The sequence below is a fragment of the Pelophylax lessonae genome (assembly GCF_965119305.1).
Source record: "Pelophylax lessonae genome assembly, chromosome: 2".
In the NCBI taxonomy this organism is placed as follows: Eukaryota; Metazoa; Chordata; class Amphibia; order Anura; family Ranidae; genus Pelophylax; species Pelophylax lessonae.
Window position 1 is genome coordinate 442,653,335 of NC_138769.1, and position 21,905 is coordinate 442,675,239.

General features: G+C 47.4%; 1 protein-coding gene across 2 annotated transcripts in view; it reads left to right on the forward strand.

The window, feature by feature from the left end:
• UXS1 (UDP-glucuronate decarboxylase 1) overlaps window positions 1-21,905 on the forward strand; it is a 129,396-nt gene that overhangs the window by 73,912 nt on the left and 33,579 nt on the right. For both annotated transcript variants that reach the window (XM_082245611.1, XM_082245612.1), the window contains exon 14: window positions 15,150-15,253. In XM_082245611.1, coding sequence (XP_082101737.1) covers window positions 15,150-15,253 — 104 coding nt within the window. The remainder of the gene's footprint in view (window positions 1-15,149; window positions 15,254-21,905) is intronic.

The following is a 21,905-nucleotide window of genomic DNA, read 5'->3' on the forward strand; positions in this document are numbered from 1 at the left end:
GGAAGCTTGTGTCCCGGGTGGAAGTGGCTTGTCAGGGACAGGGCGCAAGTAAGCGACCCCCGCCTAACCCCTTATTATCTGAAACCTCGGATTCAGACTCTGAGCCTATTTCTGCAGTTGCAGGTACTTCATCTGGTATTGGTGTCTCGTGTACTGTCTTTTCAGACAGTGAGGAGGATGTTTCGGCATCAGCCATAGCCAGAGAGGAAGCGTTGGTAAACGCACTCATGGTATCTGTTCAAGAGACCTTAAGATTACAGGGTATTCCGTCAGAAATAGCTGAAACTGAAATCCCTTTTGGGACTAAAAACGCATCTAGTGGCGAAGGTTTTTTCCATTGCCCAAATGTTTTGGCAATCCAATCAAAGAAGAATGGAGTCTGCCAAAACGCATTTCTACTATTTCTAAACGCATTAACAGGCGTTATCCGTTTGAGGAAACCCTCATTAAGAAATGGACAGAACCACCTGTGGTGGATTCACCAATTGCTAGATTGAATAAAGCCACGGTTATTCCTCTAGAAGACGCTCCGTCTTTTAAAGATCCAGTGGATCGCAAGATAGAAGCTATGTCTCGCACAATGTTTACCTTGATTGGATCAGCTTTCAGACCAATAATTGCTATTGGTCTGGTTTCGCAGGCTGTAACTGTATGGACCAAGTGGTTACGCCGGGACCTAGAAGAGGTCCCTCAGGCGGTATCAGATTTGTTGGAACAGATGATACAGGGGTTACAGTTTGTGTGTGATGCGGCGTTAGACGCCACTTCATTATTGGCGCGAGCATCTGTCTCAGCGGTGGTTCTCAAGCGTACACTGTGGCTAAAAGGTTGGTTAGCCGACCAAGGTTCCAAAAAAGCATTGGCTAATTTCCCCTTTTTAGGAGAGCGTCTATTTGGAGCCAACTTAGATGAGATCATTAAGGATCTCACGGGTGGAAAGAGCACCTTTTTTCCGCAAAATTTTAAAGGTAAAGGAACTCGTCAAAGACGAGGGCCTTCTTTTTCTGCTCACAAGAGGTTTTTTTCGTCCCGCGGGTGAAAAAATTAAGTCCTCCAAAGCTCCTGCAGGAGGCGTCAGGGGTCGTTGGTCGGGCAAGCAAAAGCCCGCCCCCTCTAGACCTGAAGATAAACCGTCCAGAGCCTGAAGGTGCGCCCCCCACCCATAACTGGGGTGGGGGGACGTCTTCGCCGGTTCCCGGATCCATGGCTTTCCAGAATCCCGGACAGATGGGTTTGCGAAGTCATAAGGTCAGGGTAAAAGATCGAGCTTCGATCTCTCCCACCGGCGCGATTCTTCCCTTCCAATAGCCGACTATCCCCGGATCGTTTAGACGATCTGTGGAGAGCAGTCACAGATTTACTACAACAAGGAGTGGTAGTCCACGTTCCTTGGACAGAACGCTTTCAGGGGTTTTTATTCAAACCTATTTACAATACTCAGGAAAGAGGGCAAAGTGCGTCCAATTCTGGACTTAAGGGCACTCAATTCTTTTGTCTACATAAGAAGATTCAGAATGGAGTCCATTCGCACAGTAGCAGCCTTTCTGCATCCAGGGGATGTCCTAGCGTCCATAGACATCTAGGACGCATATCTTCACATTCCCATTTTCGCAGGACATCAGCGGTTTCTACGTTTTTCCGTAGAAGAGAACCACTATCAGTTTGTGGCGTTACCTCTCGGTCTCGCCACGGCTCCGCGGGTCTTCACGAAGGTGTTGGCCCCAATGTTGGCACTTCTGCGCCAAAGAGGCATATCGATTCTAGGTTACCTAGACGATCTTCTGCTTCATGCAGAGTCTCCTCAGACCTTGCTACAAAACATAGAAATTACTATGATTTCTTTACAGGAATTCGGGTGGCTGGTGAACCAGCAAAAGTCATTTCTGGTTCCCACCCAGAGGCTCGAATATCTGGGTCTAATTCTAGACACAGTCAGGACAAGAGTTTTTTCTTCCGGTAGGGAAACTCCGAAAGATTCAATCAGCAGTCCACCAACAGCTGGTCTTCCCTTCGGACTTGCATGAGGGGTCTGGGGTTGATGGTGGCTTCCTTCGAAGCAGTCCCATTTGCCCAGTCCCATACCCGAATTCTTCAGCAAGAGATTCCTCTCAGATGGAATCGGAATCCGGAATCCCTGGACAATCAGATCCGATTGAGCAAACAGACCAGAGAGTCTCTGGTCTGGTGGCTTCGGTCTCCGATGCTCAGCCAGGGAAAGTCATTTCTGCCAATATATTGGACGACAGTGACCACGGATGCCAGTCTATCCGGATGGGGAGGAATTCTCGGTCAGTTATCTGTCCAGGGACTTTGGTCCCCGGAAGAATCCAGGTTACCGATAAATGTATTGGAACTGAGAGCGATCAGACTTTGTCTGATTCACTGGACCGAGCAGCTCCAGGGCAGCCCGGTTCGGATCCAGTCGGACAACGCCACGGCCGTGGCTTATGTCAATCACCAGGGGGGCACCAAGAGTGTCCGAGCGGCCAAAGAAGTGGCTTGCATTCTTCGCTGGGCGGAACGATTTGTTCCAGCAATCTCTGCGGTGTTCATTCCGGGGGTGGAGAATTGTCAGGCAGATTATCTCAGCCGTCAGACTCTGGATCAGGGGGAATGGTCCCTCCATCCAGACGTTTTCCACCAGTTGTGCCTACGATGGGGCACCCCGGATATGGATCTGTTGGCATCTCGATTCAACAGGAAAGTTCAGAGATTCGTGGCTCGCTCCCGCGATCCTCTAGCAGAAACCGCAGACGCACTGATCGCCCCGTGGGGGCAATACCAGCTAATGTATGCCTTCCCTCCTCTTGGGTTACTGCCAAGACTTCTTCGCAAGATAGAGGAGGAAGGAATTCCAGTAATCCTGGCAGCTCCGGACTGGCCTCGTCGAGCTTGTTACGCCGACTTGGTCAGACTGATGGCGGACGTCCCGTGGAGACTTCCTCTCAGGGAGGATCTACTGTCTCAGGGACCGATCTTCCATCCTGCTTTACGATCGCTGGTTTTAAACGGCCTGGTTATTGAGACCCAGGTGCTGAAGGACAAGGGATTGTCAGCTTCAGTTATTCCTACTCTAGTTAAAACAAGGAAAGCGACTTCCAGAAAGATTATCATCGTACATGGAAGTCTTATATTGTGTAATGTGAATCCCTTGGGTTCCATCTACATCTTTATTCGGTAGTCCGAATATTGGCTTTCTGCAACAGGGAGTTGAGCAGAAGCTGGCCTTGAGTGTTATCAAGGGTCTGGTTTCAGCATTTGCTATCTTCTTTCAGAAGCTTTTGTCTACTCATTCCTTGGTGCGGAATTTCATCCAGGGGGTGCGACACCTGGCTCTGCCAGTGCACGCGCCGTTACCATCCTGGGATCTTAATTTGGTGCTGTCGGTTCTTCAGACACCTCCCTTTGAAAATATCAGGGTGATTCCCTTGCCTACTTTATCCCAGAAGGTGGTCTTCTTGGTGGCTATCACTTCTGCACGCAGGGCGTCAGAACTGGCTGCATTATACTGTTGTTCCCCAGATCTGGTGGTTCATAGGGATAAGGTTGTTCTTCATCCGAATCCATCCTTCCTTCTAAGGTGGTTTCAAAGTTTCATTGAATAAGGACAGTGTATTGTCCTTCCTATGTCCTTAGCCCAATCATCCTCGAGAATTTGCATGGCATTCCTTGGATGTAGTTCGGGCGATCAGGATATACTTGAATACTACGGATTCAATTTGTAAGACGGATTTACTGTTTGTGATCACGGATGGCCCTAAGAAGGGGTTGCCTGTTCTGCTGCGACCATCTTTAGATGGATCAGACAGACGGTGGTATAGGCTTATTTTATCTAAGGGTCGGGATCCCCCGTTCCCTGTTAAGGCGCATTCTACTCGGGCGCTTAGAGTTTCCTGGACCTTCCGCCATCAGGCGTCAGTGGTTCAGGTTTTCAAGGCGACTGTTTAGTGGTTGGTTCATACCTTTACAATATTGTGTAAGGTTTATGTGATGGCATCGTCAGATGCCTCTTCTGGCTGCAAGGTTCCTGCAGGCCACTGTTTGAGGAGACTGTTGGTCTACCTCGAGGATTTGTGGGGTAGGTCTCATCTGTTTACTCGATGAGTCCTTTGATACTTCTGGTTGGCTCCGGTTGGGCCTTCTAGATTGGATTTTGATTCTGTCAATCCCACCCCTCATTTTGTGGCACTGCTTCTGGATGTCCCAGCTCTTGAGAATCAAGAAGACTACGTCTGTCAATGAGCGATAGAGAAAAATGGATTTTTGTAAGATCTTACCGTAAAATCCTTTTCTCTTAAGCTCATTGACAGACTTAGTACCCGCCCCTCTATCATTGAGTTGGGTTGGGTTAAATTCTCTGTACTGCTTTAAAACAGAACTGATTCCCTGTAGCAGAGAGAGGGAGGATATACCCTCAGGGACTGCCCCTAAGGTGGAGCCAGAACGTTTTGTCTTTCTGCCTAGTCCTACTCCTGCGGAGACAACATAACCCAGCTCTTGAGAATCAAGAAGACTACGTCTGTCAATGAGCTTAAGAGAAATGGATTTTACGGTAAGATCTTACAAAAATCCATTTTTGTGTAATTTGTTCCCCACAAATAGCGCTTTCTTTTGGTGGTATTTGATCACCGCAAGGTTTTTTCTTTTATGGTGCAAAAATAAAAAAAGTCCAAAAAATTTGAAAATAAAAACATTTTTTTTGTTTAGGTTATAAAATTTTGTAAATGGATACGTTTTTTTCCTGCACTGATGGGGAGGCGCTGATCGGCACTGGTGGGCAATAATGGGCACTGGTGGGCAGCACTGATGGCAATAATGGGCACTGGTGGGCAGCACTGATAGGGAGGGCACCACTGGCAGGCTCTCTGAGCCCTGATTGCCATCCCTGGTGGGCATCCCTGGTGGCTCTAGTGGCACCCCCCCCCCCCCCAGGGCTGCACTGGTAATCAATGTTCTGATTACCAGCACAGGCCCCCCCTGTGATCAGTGAGTAATTAGAAAAACTCACTGATCCCCTGGCTGCAGCACAGATCCATCTTCTTCTCCTCACTGACAGGATCTGTGTGAGGAGAAGAAGAGATCAAAGCCGTTACAACGGCTGTATTTTCATTACATGATGGCTGTGATTGGACACAGCCGTCATGTGATCAGGAGGGCCAATCACAGGGCCCTCCTGCCGCAACTTGTTGCTCTGTGTCCGAGGGACACAGGCACATCGAGGCTGCGCGTGCCCCGCAGCGGCGCGATCCCGCTCCTTCTGAAGGATGTTCCGGAACGTCCGATCAGGACGAGACTCCCACCCGGCCGTATATGTACAGTGGCCGGGTGGGAGGTGGTTAATGCATTGTATCACTCCACATATCCATTAAAGCAATATCTCCACTGTTTTTTTACTCCATGACACAGTCCCTTCTGTCAATGGGATTACATTTTGGTGTCTTTTTTTTCCACCTATTGTCCTCACTGTGCTCCACTCACGCTTTCAATGCTCTTCCCACCACCTTCAGTCTATAGTGTCACTGACACAATCCCCACCATTTCCACTGTCCCAGAATAATCTGCCTTCTAGCGGACGGGTTTCCTGAACACTGATATTAAACTGATTGTAAATCCTAACAAATAACTCCACTTATGTGCTTCATTATGATTTGTTAATTTAACCACCCAAAGCTTTTTGTTGGATCTGTTCATTAAATTATAAAAAAAAAAAACCTGTCAAATGATGCCAGAAATTCAGAGCTTATTATGAATAAAGCCGACACACGAAAAGGCTTCTTCCAAGTAAAATTCTTTATTCCAACATGGATAGCAGTGACATGACAAATGCTGACGCGTTTCGGCTTTACGCCTTCCTCTCAGAGAAATTCAGAGCTGTCCAGTGCTCACTTATCTTGGAACTACTGAATGAGATTAGTCTTTATTGTCACAAAATATAAAATGTCCTATGAGGAACAAAGAGCGAGGAAAAAGAATGGTCATAGCCATACAGGTGAATGACAGGGAAGGAGATGTGCACTATAATGCATTTGGCTCCCCTTTGCAAACCTAAGTAAATAGCAGCAGCATTGTGAAAAAAAAGATCATTGGATCTGCCTGAAAGGTCCACACTTTTCAGTTAAAGCGAGTTGGTAGACTTAAAAAAATGTATTTTTAGTAATTTTTATTTATTTTTTGCCACCTATGAAAAGACTAGTAACCACCATTTCTGAATCAAAAGTTGTAAATTTGACACTCTTCTCCTCCTGCACATAATTTCTGCTGTCAGACCTATTCTACAAATTTCTCCTGTACATATTGCCTTATGTCATACTGCTGGATTCATCTATTGCACATATTGCTCATTGTCCTACCATCTGAATTCCTCTCCTGAACATGTTTTCCCATGTAATGCCTTCTGTACCTATCTGCTGTTTATAAATACCACCCTGTAATGTCATCTGCACATACTACCAGCTGTCATACACTGCACACTCCAGCCTGCACATATTTCCCCCTGACCTATACCTTCTGCAGATATTGCCTCCTGTCTTGCGTTCAAAAAATATTCTTCTGTACACACTGCCTGCTTTCAAACTCCCTCTGTACTTACCATCAGCACATACTTTTTGCTGTCATACCCTCCACACTCCAACACCTACTGCCCCTTCAATACCCCTTCTACACTTTGCACTTGCACATACTCCCCTCTTTCATACTTGTTGCGCTCTTCTTCTAAACATACTGCCTGCTGTGATACCATCCACACTTCTATCTTGAACATACTACTCCGGTCACCCTCCCCTGCACTCCTCTCCTGCCTATACTAGCTGATGTCATACCACACCCCTCGCATTCCTCTGCCCTCTGCCATACCCACCACACTGCTCTCCTGTCATACCATCCACACTTCTATCCCACACACACTACCCCTTGTCACACCCCCTGAACACTTTTCCTGTACATTCTACCTGCTCTCATACCATCCCTATATCACATCATGTGGTCCTGCAAATCCCTGCGCTCATACTGGAGCCAAATATTTTCTCTAACATTGTTGCTTATCCAGTACTGCCTAATCTCTTTTTCTCTGTCGCTCATTGACAGACGCAGTCCTCTTTGAAAGACGCAGTCCTCTTTGATTAATATCAGTAGGGTTATACTGCCCCCTACAGGAGTAGGACACTAGGCAGGAAAAACGTTCTGGCCACACCTTAGGGGCAGTCCCAGAGGGTATATCCTCTCTCTCCCTGCTACAGGATGTCAGTTTTATTCTGCCTAGTCAGGAGTAAGGACCCAAGTTCCTTGCTGGGATCTCTGGTCCTGGCAAGCTTTTTTAGATCTTTTTTTGTTAGCTTTTTCTCTCCAGTTTTTTTGTTCCTGTGAGATCTTCAAGCAATTATGCTGGATCTGGGCGACGGGCTGGATGTTGAGATCCAGTGGTCACCCCAGCCGGCCTACGAGCGCGTGCAGGCCCTAGCTCCGCGCTGGGTCGGCCGCAACATAGTCCCACTGGACGGGGACTGCCCCCGTGAGTTAAACGTCTCGCCATGTCGCCTACGACCAGTCTGAGTCGCGGCGTCCGTATTGGCCGACAGCCCCCCCCCCACCACGGTGGAGAGGGGTTCTGTCAGGAGTTGGTGCCCGCCTGTTCCGGTATGGTGAGTAGAATGTTCCCCCTCTCCCCCTGTCAGGTTTGGGAGTAGACGCGGGCCCCTCCGTGGGATGGTCGGACCCTCATGACCCCGGGTTCCCCTCTATCCTGTGACACACTCCACATATCTCCCCCTCGCTAGTATGAGTAGTGAGTAAGGTATACCACTCCAGGAGGCTTGGTTTGGGAGCTGACAAATCTGTCTGAGTCTGTCGCTGCAAAGAAAGCCTGCATTGTAAGATGACTGAGGAATCCATGACTGATGTTGGTCAAGGATGGAGACAGGGCGCCGCTGGCGTTACTGTGTAAACAATCGTGCAGAGGGGTGATATTATCAGGCACCTACCTATCGCACGGGAGTCCTCTATTAGCGATGCAGCCGCACGGAGCCGCCATTTTGGCGTAGCCTAATGTCTCCTGTATGGCGGCGGCCATCTTGGATACACCCAGCCTGCCTCGAGGAGCAGCGGTGGGAGTGCCGGAAGACGTGTAAAGGGGCGGAGCCACCTCCTTTACCCAGGTAAATCGATCCATAAGATTTCCTGTTCTGTAAGGACAGCGGTGGTGAGCCCTTGGGGTCTCTCTCTCTCTCTCTGTGGGGGTTCCGAAGCAGGTGGCACTGAAGGGCGCTGTTGCGCTGGGGGGATTACATACAGAAAAAAAAAAGGAAAGTTTTTTTCTTTTGCAATCCTTGTTTGCTGACAGGTGTTCCTGGATTTATCATGGACCCTGCCACACATGTATCCCCACCTGATCCCCTCGAGGTGGCCGCAGGACCCTCCAGTTCTCCACTTACTATTGATGCATTGTCAGCGGTTTTGGAGTCTTTTGTATCCCGGGTGGAGGTGGCCTGTCAGGGACGGGGGGCGAGAAAGCGACCCCCGCCTACCCCTATTTCGTCTGACACTTCAGATACAGATTCTGAGCCTGTCGCGGCGGCTGCAGGTCCCTCTTCTGGGGCTAGTGTCTCGTATCCCATCTACTCGGATAGCGAGGAAGACATTTCTGCCTCCGCTATAGCGCAAGATGAAGCGCTGGTAGATGCACTGATTGTGTCTGTGCGGGAAACTTTAAGACTTGAGGTTATACCTACGGAAGCAGTTGATACTGAAATTGCTATTGGTACTCGCAAGCCTACCAAGATGGCAAAGGTGTTTCCTTTGCCCAAATGTTTTCAAGATATAATTAAGGAAGAATGGGTCCGTCCAAAACGAGCCCCTGGTATTTCCAAACGGATTGCTAGACGCTATCCGTTTGAAGAATCCCTCCTTAATATATGGACGGTACCACCGTTGGTGGATTCACCGATTTCCAGACTGAATAAAGCTACTGTTATCCCGGTGGAGGACGCTCCGTCTTTTCGGGATCCGGTGGACCGTAAAGCGGAATCTATATCCCGCTCTATATTTTCCCTGATAGGGTCAGCCTTTAGGCCAGTGTTCACCATTGCTCTGGTTGCACAAACATTGACAGAGTGGACCAAGTTGTTACGCCGAGATCTGGAAGGGAGAAGTGTCCCCCCCCCCCCCCCGGCAGTATCGGACTTGCTGGAGCAGATGGTACAAGCGCTACAGTTTGTCTGTGACGCCGCTCCATTAATGGGGCGCGTATCGATCTCGGCGGTGGTCCTTCGGCGTATGCTGTGGTTAAAATGCTGGTCGGCGGATCAAGCTTCCAAAAAAAGCTTTGGCTAATCTCCCCTTTCAAGGGGATCGCCTGTTTGGTGCCACCTTGGATGAGATCATCAAGGGTCTCACTGGTGGCAAGAGCACCTTTTTACCACAGGCTACTAAGGGGAAAGGACCTTCCTTTTCTGCTCATAAAGTTTTTTCACTCCTCTGGGGCGGGCGATAAGGCAAAGTCCTCCAAAGCCCCCCCAGGGGGTTTCAAAGGGCGCTGGTCGGGTAAACAAAGGTCCGGCTCTGCCAGACCTGAAGATAAGACCACTACAGCCTGAAGGTGCGCCCCCACCCATATCTGGGGTGGGGGGATGTCTTCACTGGTTTCCGGACCCATGGCTCTCCAGGATTCCAGACAAATGGGTTCAAGAGGTCATACGGTCGGGATACAAGATCGAGTTTCGATCACTTCCACCGGTGCGGTTCTTCCCTTCCAATATCCGACTATCCGCGGATCGCTTAGAAGCTTTGCGGGGGACAGTGACGGATTTGATGCAACAAGGAGTGGTGGTCCACGTTCCTTGGACAGAACGTTTTCAGGGGTTCTATTTGAACCTATTCACAATACCCAGAAAAGAGGGCAAGGTGCGTCCAATTCTGGACTTGAGAGCACTCAATCATTTTGTCCGGGTGCAAAAATTCAAGATGGAGTCCATTCGCACAGTAGTGGCCTCCCTGCATCAGGGGGATTTTCTGGCGTCCATAGACATTAAGGATGCCTATCTTCACATTCCCATTTACGCAGGACATCAGCGTTTCCTTCGCTTTTCCGTGGGAGAGAACCATTATCAGTTTGCGGCGTTACCCTTTGGTCTCGCCTCTGCTCCCCGGGTCTTCACAAAGGTCTTGGCCCCAGTTTTGGCACTGTTGCGACAGCGGGGCATTTCGGTTCTAGGCTACCTAGACGACCTTCTACTCCGTGCGGAGTCTCCGCAGGCTCTGTTGCTAAACTTGGAGATCGCTATGATCTCTTTGGAAGAGTTCGGGTGGCTGGTGAACCGGCAGAAATCATCCCTGGTCCCGACCAGGAGACTGAATTATCTGGGCCTAACTTTGGATACATCCTTGGCAAAAGTGTTTCTCCCGGCGAAGAAACTCTGGAAGATTCAGTCGACGACTCAGTTATTATTGACCGTCAACTGGCCTTCCCTGCAGACTTGCATGAGGGTTCTGGGACTGATGGTGGCCTCCTTCGAGGCAGTACCGTTTGCCCAGTCTCATACCTGGATTCTTCAAAAAGAGATTCTTCTCAAATGGAACCGGAATCCCGATTCCCTGGACAATCGGATCCTGCTGAGCGAACGGACCAGGGAATCTCTGGTTTGGTGGCTTCGGTCACAAATACTCAGTCAGGGGAAGTCATTTCTTCCAATCTATTGGACGATTGTCACCACGGATGCCAGTCTATCCGGGTGGGGTGGGGTTCTCGGCAGACGATCTGCTCAGGGGCTCTGGTCCCTGGAAGAATCCAGGCTACCGATAAATGTATTGGAACTGAGAGCGATCAGACTTTGTCTGATTCACTGGACAGAGCAGCTCCGGGGCAGCCCGGTGCGGATCCAGTCGGACAATGCCACGGCCGTGGCCTACGTCAATCACCAGGGGGGCACCAAGAGTGTCCTGGCGGCCGTGGAAGTGGCCGGCATCCTTCGTTGGGCGGAACGATTTGTTCCAGCTCTCTCCGCGGTATTCATTCCGGGGGTGGAAAATTGGCAGGCAGATTTTCTCAGCCGTCAGATTCTGGATCAAGGGGAATGGTCTCTTCATCCAGAGGTATTTCACCAATTGTGCCTTCGTTGGGGCACCCCGGATGTGGATCTGTTGGCATCTCGGCTCAACAGGAAGGTGCGGAGGTTTGTAGCTCGCTCCCGCGATCCTCTAGCGGACGCCGCAGACGCGCTGGTCGCCCCGTGGGGGCAGTATCAGCTACTGTATGCCTTCCCTCCTCTCAAGTTGCTGCCGAAACTTCTTCGCAGGATAGAGGTGGAGAGAATTCCAGTTATCCTTGTGGCTCCGGACTGGCCTCGTCGGGCCTGGTACGCCGACTTGGTCAGGCCGGTCGCGGACGCTCCTTGGCGACTTCCTCTCAGGGAGGATCTGCTGTCTCAGGGACCGATCTTCCATCCTGCTTTACAATCGCTGGCTTTAACGGCCTGGCTGTTGAGACCCAGGTGCTGAAGGACAAGGGGTTGTCAGCTTCAGTTATTCCTACTCTAATTAAAGCGAGGAAAGCGACTTCCAGAAAAGTTTATCATCGCACATGGAAGTCTTATATCGCGTGGTGTGAATCCCTTGGGTTTCCTCCACGTTCTTACTCGGTGGCCCGAATATTGGCTTTTCTGCAACAGGGGGTTGAGCAGAGACTGGCCTTGAGTACTATCAAGGGTCAGGTTTCAGCGTTAGCAATCTTCTTTCAGAAGCCTCTGGCTACTCAGTCCTTGGTGCGGAATTTCATCCAGGGGGTGCGGCACCTGGCTCCGCCGGTGCGCGCGCCCTTGCCGCCCTGGGATCTTAATCTGGTGTTGTCGGTTCTTCAGAAATCTCCCTTTGAAAATATTAGGGAGATTCCCTTGCTTACCTTATCCCAGAAGGTGGCCTTTTTGGTGGCTATCACTTCTGCACGCAGGGTGTCAGAACTGGCCGCATTGTCCTGTCGTTCCCCATATCTGGTGGTTCATAGGGATAAGGTGGTTCTTCGTCCGAATCCATCCTTCCTTCCTAAGGTGGTTTCAGAGTTTCATCTAAATGAGGATATTGTGCTACCTTCCCTGTGTCCTAAACCCAGTCATCCTCGGGAGTTTGCGTTACACTCCTTGGATGTGGTTCGGGCGATCAGGGTGTACTTGACTCCTACGGACTCGTTTCGTAAGACAGATTCACTTTTTGTGATCACGGATGGCCCTAGAAAGGGGTTGCCTGCGTCTGCCGTGACTATCTCTAGATGGATCAGACAGACGGTGGTACAGGCTTATTCTATTAAGGGTCGGGTTCCTCCATTCCCTGTTAAGGCGCACTCCACTCGGGCGCTTAGTGCTTCCTGGGCCTTCCGCCATCAGGCATCAGTGGTTCAGGTTTGCAAGGCGGCTACCTGGTCGTCGGTTCATACCTTTACAAAATTTTATAAAGTTGATGTGCTGGCATCGGCGGATGCCTCTTTTGGCCGCAAGGTTCTGCAGGCCGCTGTTTGAGGAGACCGTTGGTCTACCTCGAGGGTTTTTTTCTGTTGGGTTTTCAGTTGAGTCTCATCCTTTTGTCCGATGAGCCTTTAAGACTTCTGGTTGGCTCCGGTTGGGCCTTCTGGATTGGATTTTGATTTCCGTTATCCCACCCCTCATTTGTGGCACTGCTTTGGGACGTCCCTACTGATATTAATCAAAGAGGACTGCGTCTGTCAATGAGCGACAGAGAAAATTGGTTTTTTGACTTACCGTAAAATCCTTTTCTACCCGCCCCTCTATTTTTGAGTTGGGTTGGGTTAAATTCTCTGACACTGCTTTGTTACATAAATGACATCCTGTAGCAGGGAGAGAGAGGATATACCCTCTGGGACTGCCCCTAAGGTGTGGCCAGAACGTTTTTCCTGCCTAGTGTCCTACTCCTGTAGGGGGCAGTATAACCCTACTGATATTAATCAAAGAGGACTGCGTCTGTCAATGAGCTTAAGAGAAAAGGATTTTACGGTAAGTCAAACATCCAATTTTAGCCCTGCTCCATATTGGCTTGGAGAAGCTCCCACCCAAGTTTCAAACTATTAATGTACATCTACTTTATGCAACAAAACTTAACATCACAAGATTGTGGAACTCTCTAACTCAACCAACTCTAGCTTCAACAATTAGTGACCTAAATCGTTAATGTGAAGTGGAGAGATTATTTGCATACAAAAACTCGGCTTATGGTAAATTTCAATAAAATCAATTGAACATTAAAGCCCCTTTCACACTTGTGCAACTTGTCATGCAACTTTGCAGTCCCAAGTCGCAGGACAAGTCCTACTTCATAATTTCCAATGAGTACCGTTCATATCTGTGCGACTTCAAGTCACAACGACTTAAGAGTAGTCCCTGCACTACTTTGGTCTGACTTTGATGCAAGATTGCACAGGCAAGATTACACAGGCATTGCTTCAAGTCCAGTCAAAATCGCACAGCTTTCAGGTCGCACAAGTGTGAAAGGGGCCTAAAAGTGAATCTGCAATTACTTTTACAAGTTTTGTAGTTCTTTAAAATACTTCTGTAAAATGCCTATCCGTAGAGAATCTCACAATTCACTCATCCCAGTTGTTGGAATCAATTGACTTGCAAATCTCTGCAGATCGCACAAACTGATACACATAAGACTTTCCACTGGAGTTTCTGGTTCCTTCAGTTTATAAAGACTCGTGGATCAAATCTATATTCATGACTGTAACAATTGCTCACATCTACTACAAACATTGTGAACCCTGTAGCAAGTTGCTTTTACTTTTGCCTGTTGTAAACTATGATTTTAAAAAGTAGGGGTTTTTTTTTTTGTTTTTTTGTCGAATAGGGGTGGATTTATTAAAGGTAAATAGACTGTTCACTTTACAATTACAGTTGGACTCTGAAAGTATAATTGCTTCAGAGCTCTGTAAAAGAAGGGAAGCTCTGCTGACTTCCATCATTCAATCGTGCAAGCAAAAATGCTTGCATGTGATTGGCTATTTTTTGCAAAATTAATCTTCATCTCATTTACTAAGCTCTGGTGCAACTGTACTTGTAGAATGCACAGTCAATTTGCCTTTAGTAAATCTCCCTATAGTGTGATTTTGGAATTCACCAATGTAAGGTAATTTTATTACATGTATTAAAAGTATTTTCTTCATTTTTACTAGCTGTCACCTTTTTACACCAGCAACCTAAAAAGTTAAATATCCGGAAGATCCTATTATGATTGCTGTCATTCAACAGTCCTGTACTGTATTAAGACCTTGTGGCAGGGAACACAAGGTTAGATCTGTGCGTGCCTAACAGTCATGGCTAGCTACCATAGGCTTTACTATATATATGCATATGTTGTTGCATTAAAAAAGCCATAAATGATTTAATTTTTCTTTCCTGCAACCATGGGTTGCGGGAAAGAAAATCCCCCCCCCCCCCCCCAATCAACAGTTGATGAGAGAATGCCTCCTGCAGCTCTATTGTATTCTGCCAGCAGAGGAGGAGGCTTTCCAGCTGGCAGAATGCAGTGATTACTGCTAACAGCTATAGCCGCTGGCAGTAATCGCATGCCAAAAATCTGACACGCTGGCTGTACTGAAGTTGATTGTTTGATCAGTACAGGATCAAGGAGAAAGGAATTGGCTGCACACCATCGCTGATTCAGCAAATTTATTGAAGGTATAATAGACTGCCACCAGGACACGGACAAGGATAGAGGTGACACATTTCACACTTACATTGTGCTTCTTTTGATCCAGTCTTGTTTGTGTCCTTGTCCGGGTGACAGTCCATTATATGTTCAATAAATTTGGTGGATCAACGAGGGTGTGCAGCCAATTACTTTCTCCTTGATCTCGTACTCATGGATGCGAGCTGGGGATAGCACCTAGTCCATCCAGTCATTTGGATTATATTACTCACATGGAGCATCAGCTTGCTTTTTTGTTTTCAACTTCAGTACAGCCAGCCTACCTATACAAGATCAAATCTTGGCCAGTCTCTGCTGAATTGGCTGAGTTTTGATCCATCTATGACAAGCTTGTAAATTTAATAAAATTGGATTTGCAAATAAAAGCATAAATTGCATCTCCTAAACTAGTAGTGCTTGTAGTGAATATTACCTGTGTTTGTGGTAATAAAGATCTTTTGTCTTTGTAGGTAGTGGAGGGGAAATCAACTTTCTTTCTGAAGCTCAAGATGATCCTCAAAGACGAAAACCAGACATCAGAAAAGCAAAGCTTTTGCTTGGCTGGGAACCTGTGGTATGTATACCTAGAATATATTTTTCGGTTTACATTTTGAAATTGGGTCATTCAGTCAATTGAAGAGGAACTTAAATCCCCCTCTTGCTTTTTTTTATTTTTTTTTATTTTAAACTTGCCCCTAACGATTACCTGTTAGGCTGGATTGTCATTGATTTCAAACTCGTCCGTTGTCCTCCAATTTGCTACTCTGGTTTCACAACCTGGATCCTGTATCGCCATCTTCTCTGACATCACAGTAGCCAGCAGCATCTTCTGGGTACAGTCCTATAGGTCTTGATGATGCAAGCCAGCTCCACCCACTGGCTACGTTTTATTGATGCTCCTGCATATCTTCTTGGAATATGTGACTGCCTAGGAGGCTGAGGGTGCAGGGATACATCCATTCTTTCCTAGACAAGAGTGGCAAGCTAATGCCTAGCCCCCAGCAGTGATCACAGTAGAAAAACCTGACAGGCTAGTTGTACTGAATTCAACTTTAGTACAACCAGCCTGCCCATAGATAGATAGATTCAATTTCAAACTGTCTATGGCCGGCCTTAGGCAGAAGACCTGTAAACAAGGCTATTAGTGACAGGTCCCATTGGAGGTACACTGCAAGCTACTACCCTAAAGCTTTTAGTGGATCGTAAGCTTGCATACTTCGTCAGAATGCCTCTTCTTGCACATCAACACTACATGTGTTTTGCAGTAGTTGGCAATTTGTTGCCCTTGCCTCTTGTCCATTGCACCTCGGGTCTTCACCAAAATGCTAGCCCATATACTTGCTTTGTTTGCATGGCATCCTTCTAGTGGGATCATTGGATGACCTTCTTATTCTGAGGGAACAGACAGCACAGACTTTACCAGCAAATAAATGATGGACTGTTCAAATTCTACAGATCTCCAGTGGTCAGCACTGGAAATGTCCCATTGCTTGAAGTATGTAGGCCTTGACCTGTATATTGTATATTGGCCTGTCCAAAAAACTTGTGGTTCTGCTTCCGCAGTTGAGGAACTCGTCAGCCCTCTGCTTTTGCATGAGGGCTGTGGGCTTAAAGGATAAGTTCACCTTTGGGAACATGTTCCCAATGCTGCAGTTGCTGCCCGCTGCCCCCTCTCCCTGTGGTAGCAGTACGGGGAGATGTTCCCCATACTAACTGCCACAGTTTGAAAAAGTGTAGCCGTGCGGGGCTCTGACCACATGGCCGCATCATTCAGACACAGCTCTGCTTCTTAATGAACTAAAAGCCCCTACATCCTTAGTGGCTGTTGGCTTGTAGTTCTCGGTGAATGACCACGGCGCTTTGGTAGTTTGAGCCTTCTGTCAGGGAGCATCTGCTTACCAGTACAGGCTTTTTTTACCTGCTAAAAAAAAAAAGAACTTATCCTTTAATGGTGTAATTTCTCAAAACCTTTCCATATGGTCATTTAATTCCAGATCTTTGCAATTCAATATTCTGGCTGCGTGAAACAAGATGGCTCAGTCTCTGGACCAGGGTTTCTCATCTGGGTTAGTGTGGCAAAAGCATAAACTGCCCCCACTAAGGCAGTCAGTTAAATTAAACCTTTATTGTTGGCTCAAGCTTTTTTATAATTGTAGCGCCAATCTTGTGCCTTTTTTAAATTGGCATGTAACCTTTACAACAAAAGAAGAGGATTGCCACACTCCCAATAATGATGCAATTAAATTTATTCAGAAGATTAAAAGAGAAAACAATGGTATACAGGCTGTGGGATTGTGGATCAATTGGTATGTTTTTTTTTTAAATGGGAACAAAGATGGTAATGTGTGGGATTAATCACCAAATGAATTACACCTGCATAAACATGTGGTGTTTGGTATATAAATGTATGGTTGTTGTACCCTGCATGGTTTTGCACTCTTGTGTGAAACGCGACACCCCCTGCCTGTATATCATTGTTTGCTTTTCTTAATCTTCTGAATAAATTGAATTGCTTCGGTCATGGGAGTGCTGCCATCCTCTTCTTTCATTCTATATGTTCCTGCAGCAGTGACAGGGCATGCTCCCCATCCTACGAGTTTTCTTATTTGGATTGCTGCCTTGCCAACTCACCTGGAGCAGCAGGACTCGTACTTCTCTAGCATGAAACCACCTGTGGGCTGCCCACCTGCAGTGACCTCAGTTGGTAAAGAGCATTTAGGGAGCCCACACAGCGTCCTTGGTTTCCCCTCACTTGCCTCTACGGATGATAGGGAGGTACATGTCAGCTGCAGGGTGGGGGCTGTCTGTGGTGCCCCCATTTCCTCAGGGTTTATAAGGAATTTTCCTCCCCCAACTTCTCCTTGTGCATCTGAAAGGGTTGGGCAGGACCAGGGGTGTTGCCACCTCCTTCCCTCCTCACACAGGTTACCGCTTTGGCTCATCCAGCAGCTGAAGATGGAAGCAGAGCAGCCCTGCAACTTTCTCCAGGGGCGCGTTAAGTGGCTGAGAGAGAAGCTTCTACAGCAGGAATTCTATGCTTTCGCTCACTGACTGCTGTGATCATGCAGGTCACTGGCACTACCATTGCACTCGCTGATCACTATACTACTGCATACTGCCCTATCCTCCCAGTACATACTGCTTACTGATTTCTACAGTTACAATACAACTCTGTGTCACAATCTACTAACCACTGAATTCTGCCTCAGACTACATTTTAGGGCATGTCCATACCAGGTGTGGTGTGGGAATGCATGCGAAATTGGGCGTTTTCCTGCACCCCAAAAAAATCAGTCTTTTTCAGATGCAAATGCCACCCCCACACATCTAGCAAATGCACATGTTTTTGCAACCGCTAAAATGCATGCTACCACAGTACTGAGTTTTGTTGTGGTTCAATTTTATAAACCTTATGTCCTACTCTGAAACCTCTTAAAGAGGTTTCTCTCAATTGTCTGGATGTGGTTTGCATTTTTCTCGTCTATCTCTCAGCTATGGCTTCCTTTTAAAAATTCCAGGTCTTTTTGTAGGTCCTGAGGGTCCCTGCAGAGCACATCCTGCTTCTTGTTTCACTATCTTCAGGTAGATTTAGTGGCTTATCGTTCACACCTAAGAATTATTATTTTTTTTTTTTAATTATTTTTATTAGTTTTAAAACAGCAAGTAGTAACGGACATTTACAGAGAAACATGGCAGACAAAAAAAAAAATGTCCACCCAATCAAACCCCCAGCGTCCCTCCCCCGAACAATCCCCAGCAACCCAAGTATCAGCCAGGAGAACCGAGGTTAGGAGGTTAGCGCAGGCCAGTGCCAAATAACACTCAGTCCTACGCCGACCCCCGGAAGTAAACACTCCTGAGCTCCAAATATTCAAGCCCTCTCTAGTTCATGTAGGTATACAACACTAACATTCCAGGACGAATAGTATTGATAATGTGTAGCGTAAAATGCAAAATACAAAATGCAGTGCCAGCTTCTAGTTTAACTAACTATACAAGAAAAAACAGCTAACCTACAGTATCTGATGATTCAACCCACGCCCTCCAAATCTTCTTGAATTTTTTGGACAACCACTAGAAATGTAAGTTGCCTTGTAAAACGGCAAAACAGCATTTACTAAGCCCTTCCTACTAAAAGCGAAGGCGCAGCCACCTTCTTCCAATGCAGTAAGATCGAGAATGACAAGTAAAGTTCTGTGTGCCACCTAGGGGACCACCTCCTCCACCAAATCCAAGAGACCGACTCTTGGGGTCAGCGGAATCAGAGTCAGCAACACCTCCGTAAGACAAGAAGTTACTGCACTCCAGAACAGCTGGATCTGGCTACAGTCCCAGAAGACATGAGTCGCATCAGCCGGGGAAGCGGAGCAACGCCAACACTCAGCCGATGAGGTCGGATAAATTTTGGCTAGGCGGGCTGGTGTGTAGTAGATCCTATGAAGAAATTTAAACTGTATAAGCCTGTCTCTAGCAGCCACTAAATACTTGAAGGGTTCAGTCCACACCTCCTCCCAGTCATCACCCTGGAGGTCAGTCACCTCAGCTGTCCATTTCTCTCTGCACCTGACTATGCTTGGGGGTGTCAGCCTAAACCTGTCCTTGTATACAGTGGAAAGGGTCTTAAGCATAGTATCACATGTCAACATACATTCCAGATCAGAAGGAACTGGTTCAACATGGGAGTTGGTAAATTGACTTTGAAAAGTGTGACGTAGTTGGAGATGGCGAAAAAGGTAACTATTTGGCAAGTCGTGTTTATCTCGTAGAGGATCAAAAGGAAGGAGGGCCCCCGCTATCGTTATGTCCCCAAAGGTTTTCACCCACTTCACAGCCCACAGCATTGGGTCTGGTAAATGGTAGAAGTGGGAAAGAGTAGGGTTCATCCACAGAGGGGTTGAAGGAGAGGAGCCTACATAGCTGGGACACGTCAACGTCGTAGACTGAGCCCACGCTTTAATGGTGGCGTTTATAGAGAGCGTCAGGGGGAGATCCGAGCCCAGGCCCGATACAGTGCAACCTGAGACACCTAAGAACTTTAAGGAAAAGGTTCCAACCTCCCCTATCAAGACTCCACTAGATTGGTTGGTGCTTCCTAAGCTTTTTAGCATTGGTCATCTCAGATTTACAAGGCTGTCACATGGTCTTTCGTATACATGTTGGTTTTGCCAGGTAAACATCCAAGCCTCAGCTGATGCCTGCTTCAGCCGCAAGATTCATCAGGCTTCTCTTTAAGCTGTATTGAGGACCCACTGTCTACCTGTGATTGATTTGGGCCTGTTAGCATTTTGTTTGTCTACCTGTGATTGATTTGGGCCTGTTAGCATTTTGTTTCCTGTGTTGCCAACTCCTCACCTGGACTGCATTTGTATATCCCATAGTACCTGAATTACTTCACCCTGTGTCCCTTATGAATAAAAAAACTGAATTTCTGGCTTACTGAAAAAACTTTCTCTTGGCGTACATTAGGAGGCACCGGTCCTTCCACTTTGATTCACTGATAGCATTGCATGCTGCAAAACTAGCACAATGGGAGTGGAAGGTATTACAGCTTTGGTTGCCTGAATGCAGCAGCTTAAAATATACCTGAATTACTTCAGCCAGTGTCCTTTAACCACTTGCCTTGTGGCCACTTTTAACCCCTTCCTGCCCAGGCCAATTTTCAGCTTTCAGAATGGTCACATTTTGAATGATAATTGCGCAGTCATGCAACACTATACCCATATGACATTTTTATCATTTTTTTCTCTTTTGTTCATTGGCGGACACAGCTCCTGATATTCATAACCATTGGGTTATACTGCCCCCTACAGGAGTAGGCCACTAGGCAGAACATAATTCTGGCTATACCCATGGGCAGTCCCGGGGGGGGGGGGGGGGGGGGTTATACTCCCCTCTCTCTGTTATAGCCACTCAGGTCTTTACTCCTGACAAGGCAGAAAAAAATATTTCCTTGCTGGGATCTTTGGTCCCAACTACTTTTTTTTTTTTTTTTTTTAAACATTTTTTTTTTTCCTGGATTTTTTTTCTGTGAGATCTACAATCAACTGCCGGACTGGGGGATGGGCTGGATAATAGAGATCCAGTGGTCACCCCAGTCTGGCCAGCGAACACATGCAGACCTCAGCTCCGCGCTAGGTCGGCCATGACATAGCCCCACTGGACGGGGGCTGGTCTGAAAGTTAAACACCTCACGAGGTCGCATACCATTGGGTCTCGGGCCCGAGTCGCAGCGTTCCTCCCCCCTTGCCAAGTCCCTCATCCTGCCCCCCCCCCTCCACACTGGGGCTATTTGCTTGGATCTGTCCTTGAGGCCTGGTCTCTCTCCTGGTCCCTGTAAGCCTTGTGGTGCCGCCATTTTGATTTAGCCTGTGTGTTTCTATACACGGTGGCCATGTTTGTGTAGTCTGGTTGCCGGTTTTGTGTGTTTTGCCATTGGAAATAGCAGCGGCCATGACAGTGGAGCCATGTGAGGGGCAATTTCGGTGGAGGGAGCCCCTCCTCATCCCCTGGTGCTGACTCCTGGATCAATTTACTTCCTGATCGCCATACGTGTAGTGCAGATTCTCCTGATGACTACAGGTGCCTGTTTCTGTGGGTGGTGAATCTGGTGGGGGTCCTCTCCCTCTCTGCTGAGGATCTTTTGGTGCTTGGCGACCAGGTGATGCTGCCAGCGCAGTGAGAGTTGTCCCTTAACCTCACTGGCGGTCTGATTTATGTTAGAATTTTTGAATGTCAAAGCGGTACGTTGTTTTGCAAGGAAATCTGTTTTTATTTTGTAGGCCTGTAATTCTTGGAAATAACTCACTTAAATCTGTCAAAACAAGAGTCTATAATGTAATCAAACAAAAAACACTGAAATTAGTCCAAACAAGGGTGCAATATTACTTATCACAGTAATACTAGACACTGCATATTAGTTTAGTAAACATTCCAGGTATGAAAAGTTTGGAAACATGGGACTGCACAAAGTCTGACATCCTAATCGGGACAATGGGACCTTGTTTCCTTTCAGGTTTTCCTTCAACTGTCATCTCGCTTTGAGCAACAAACCACGCACATCCTTGTAGGTGCTGACTTTTTCTCGGTTGGTGCGATGTAGTCCATGAAGTGATGACCAGTCAGGCGTTCGGGTTGACCACGCCAACAGCACAACGTCCCGCTCTATTCACAGCCATTGATGGTGTTTGGTGGTTCACAAAGATACGTTCGGCAACTTTCCAAATGAA